Genomic DNA, 4,187 nt, shown 5'->3' with positions numbered 1-4,187 from the left:
AGCTACGGGCAGCTCATACATCATGCAAAATGGGCCCGAAGGGTTTTCTTCAAATGAACTGTCTGGGTCTGTGGAAATAATATCAGGGGCTTTCCGTCAGAATGAACTTTTCCAATGTAGCCAGCCGTGAAATAATCTGACCCGACACTTTAAACCATCTGCGCTATCCATCCGCCTTCTTATTTATTGCGAGCTGTAGCTGATACTATTCCAGTTTTTTTTAAATATGATATGGCATCTCCACAATCCGCATGGCTGACAGGTTTATCCAATGATACCCGTCGCAAATCTTTATCAATTCCCCAAAGAATTCAAAATATGTCAGTAATGCAAATGATAGCTTGAAATAAAAAAGAAAATAAAATGAATATAGGCTAAATAAATAGTAGGCTAATTAAAATACCTTGGCTAAAAATAGGCTAAAAATTTGTTTTCAGTTATTAAATTTGAAATGGTCGATTATAACTGATTATGTAAGCTGTTAATAGAGTTTTTAGCCTACTGGTTAACAAAGATCAGTAGACTCGTATCCACGTGCAGCTGGAAGGCGGAATGATTTGTCCAGTTAAGACTCGTTTCATTCTAAACACCACGATATTAAATTTGACAGGCCAATGACTGTTCCGCTGAGTTGTCAGATGTATTTTTTATTATTATTATTTGTTTCCTTTTTGTGTCAGTGGTCGTTATTCTTCACAAACGAGAGTCCGGAGCGGACGAATGACTTCACTGGAAAATCCACACAACACACGGATGATCTCATTTAATGTCGTGTGTCATTTTAATCCGAGCCATTCTCTTGTCGCACTACGCTGCAGAAACGTAGATATTTGGAATGATAAAAAGCCAATCATGTCCTCTCCTGTGCTTAAAAAAGGCAGACGAGTGAGAGTTTAAAAATAACAATTCGTAGATAAGACAACACTGTAGCCTACTTTCTATTAGTCTTTCAAATTTTCGAAAAGTTTACTTGAAATGTGCGTAAAACGCGCAGTCGAGAGTAGTGACTCGCGGGCTTGAGTAAAAGCAGAGGTCGCTGACGTTTACATTCTGAAAGGCGCTGTCGAGGTCTGGGAGGTGCTGAAATCTACTCGAGCTCCGTTCCGCGTGATTGGCACGCTTGACAGTGATTGACAGGCTTCCGTGAAAACTACGCAACCAATCTGCCAAGTCCAATAGAAAACCAGAAGTGGGCATCACGTCTTTTCCCTCCACAAAACATATCTTCATTCTTGTGCTATAATCTTGTGCCCTCGAAATCTCCAACGGAGGCAGCCACAGACCGACAGAGCGACATCTCTATTTCTCTGCATCGTCGAGCGTTCATCAGCTGACTCTGGAATTGCCTTTTCGCCTGGATTCGACTGGGAGGAGAGAGAGGGAGAGAGACAAGCCACATAAAGCAGGAAGCTTTGAGCTAGAAAGGACTCCGAAAGGAGAAGAGAAGCCTTCATGTTTCAGTTGCCAATCTTGAATTTTAGTCCCCAGCAGGTTGCGGGGGTATGCGAGACTTTGGAGGAGAGCGGAGACATCGAGCGTCTCGGCCGATTCCTTTGGTCGCTGCCCGTCGCACCAGCCGCCTGCGAGGTGCTGAACAGAAATGAGTCTGTGCTGCGGGCTCGCGCCATTGTAGCCTTCCACACTGGGAATTTCCGTGAGCTTTATCACATTCTGGAGAACCACAAGTTCACCAAAGAGTCCCACTCTAAACTGCAAGCACTTTGGCTGGAGTCGCACTACCAGGAGGCAGAGAAACTCCGAGGCCGCCCGCTAGGGCCAGTGGACAAATACCGGGTACGGAAGAAGTTCCCTCTCCCTAAAACTATTTGGGATGGAGAACAAAAGACGCACTGCTTTAAGGAAAGAACCCGACATTTACTTCGAGAATGGTACCTCCAGGATCCTTATCCGAACCCAAGTAAAAAGAGAGAGCTTGCACAAGCTACGGGACTCACTCCCACTCAAGTGGGGAATTGGTTTAAAAATCGAAGACAAAGGGACAGAGCCGCGGCTGCAAAAAACAGGTGTGTTTTCCCCGATTTTTACCATTGGGGCTATATTGAGCATATATTTGATATTTTAGCAATAATGGTTATATACTAAAATGAGATATGTCGATCAAATCTAAAGCCTACATATTTAATAAAGGAAAGGCTAAGCTAATGTAGCCTAACATAACCTGTCAATGTCATTTGTTCTGTAACATAGGCTACACAAATAAACAAAGTCTTTAAATGGAAAAATCACAAATAGATTAATCAAAAAAATGTGAACGGTTATTATTTGTCATTTTAGCCTATAACCTAAGCGATGTATTTTCATGATTAAAACCGAAATTTGCAATTATATTGGACATCTATCTTTAGCTACTATTTTTGTTTAACTTTTAATTGCGGAATGAAAAAAAGCGTAAAAATAGTCTAGACGTAGCATACAAAATAGCCTACTGTTAGCCTACTTGTCCCCTTTGACCAAAAAATCAATGGCTAGCTTTTGTGTAGCTGTGCTATGGTTTGGGCCTTGTGTGCATCAAAAGTCCTTACAGATATACAATATAACAATTAACGAGAGCCTAAGATGGGTAACAAAGATTAAATGTTGTTATGAAAAGCTTTCTTGGTTTCGACAGTCACTGAAGAAATTCTACCGTAGCCTATTTTGTTGCAAGTTGTTTGCTGGAGTAATGCAAACAGTTTCTTGCAGACAATAATTTACCTCCTCTATCAGATTGTGTTCTATATTTTGTTGGACATTTAAATATAAAAGCTGTTATAATAACCTTTAAAAATACCATACACCAATTCAAAACTGTTAAAAATCGATAAGCCTTTAAAACCAGCATAAACTGTTTAGGCCAATTCACCACGAACATATATATATTTTTTTCTAAATTGGAATTCTTTTTATTAAACATAGACCAGATAATAAATGATAATAAATATAGAAAATACGCGAATTGCCTGCAGCCTATAGCCTATTTTATGTTCTTCCGGCTGGGGCATTCCATTAATAGCCTAGGCTAACTAAACCTGAAGCCTGAGCGGAGCATCATTTCAAAATATGTGCAGATTTCATAGATAGAATTTGCAGTTAAATATCTTGATTTGGCCCACATGTTTTAACATTGATTGCACGTTTCTTGTTTTAAAATCATGCAAGCAACAGTAGGAACCACTGATTTAGCTAATTTAAGAGTTTTTTTTTTTAATATAGGCTATATTTAGAAATCCCTTCTAAAACCCAGCCTTTTTCTTTTTTTAAGGTTGCAACAGCAGGTGTTGTCTAATGGCTCGGTTCGGTCCTTAGCTGGAGATGATGGTGCTGTAGACCGACTGGGGAACGCGTCGAGCCCTGAAGCGAGCCTGTCGAGCAAAGCCGCTGCGTCGGCGATCTCCATCACTTCAAGTGACAGCGAATGTGACATCTAACATCACACCGCGGGCTATATCGGAAGACTATGAGAAAATTAACACATACGAACGAAATCGAGACAGACAATCAGCAAGATAAACAAGCACATTGGTGCCTGCCTTAACGTATCAGAGGCCGTGTTTTTATTATTATTTTTTTTTTATTTGTAGGCTGTTAGCCTATACCAGCCTGGAATCTTGGGATTTATGGAATGCTTTATCTTCTTTAAAATGTATTTATCTTTTTGTGAAGGCAAAGTGGGGGAAAACACGAACAAATGACATGAGAAAAAAATCTGAATTAAAACTACTTTTGTAAGCAAAATCGGCTGCCTCAAGCAAACAGGCCCTACGGAAATAATATTCACACTTTTTGTTCTTTTTGAAAAGGACTTCGTGGTGAAACATTTTTTCTCCCAGGTTTTCTAAAGTGTTTACGCATTAAATTGTTGCTCTTATAAAATCTGATTTTCATTTGCTTGGTCATTTAAAGTCTGCTCATTTTTGGTGTGCACCGATAGTGAAGATGAATGAAAGACTTGCCGAAAATAAACATTTTAAATTCAAAGAAACCATCCAGACTTATTCTCATCCATTAAAATAAGGTATTATTTTCAAATTAGTGTTTATTAATGATATACATTTTCTTAATGATTTATTATTATTAAAATGTGTTGGATTTTGTCATCTTTACGCAGCCAGCCTAGCCTATTTTGTTAGCCTCAATACCAAGAACATGTGTGAATGCATTCACCCTTCATTTAGGCAGACAAACCA

The 4,187-nt window shown here is 39.3% G+C and overlaps 1 protein-coding gene across 1 annotated transcript; it reads left to right on the top strand.

The window, feature by feature from the left end:
• The first annotated feature begins 1,282 nt into the window (after window positions 1–1,282).
• Window positions 1,283–3,975, top strand: six6b (SIX homeobox 6b). Its single transcript, XM_039691977.2, has 2 exons — window positions 1,283–2,024; window positions 3,263–3,975. The coding sequence occupies exons 1-2, from the start codon at window positions 1,453–1,455 to the stop codon at window positions 3,426–3,428; spliced, it is 738 nt and encodes a 245-aa protein (XP_039547911.1). The 5' UTR covers window positions 1,283–1,452; the 3' UTR covers window positions 3,429–3,975.
• The last annotated feature ends 212 nt before the right edge of the window (window positions 3,976–4,187 follow it).

Source organism: Pimephales promelas, chromosome 13 (genome assembly GCF_988280905.1).
Source record: "Pimephales promelas chromosome 13, fPimPro1.hap1.1, whole genome shotgun sequence".
Taxonomy (NCBI): Eukaryota; Metazoa; Chordata; class Actinopteri; order Cypriniformes; family Leuciscidae; genus Pimephales; species Pimephales promelas.
This window is presented reverse-complemented; position numbering and strand designations above follow the sequence as displayed.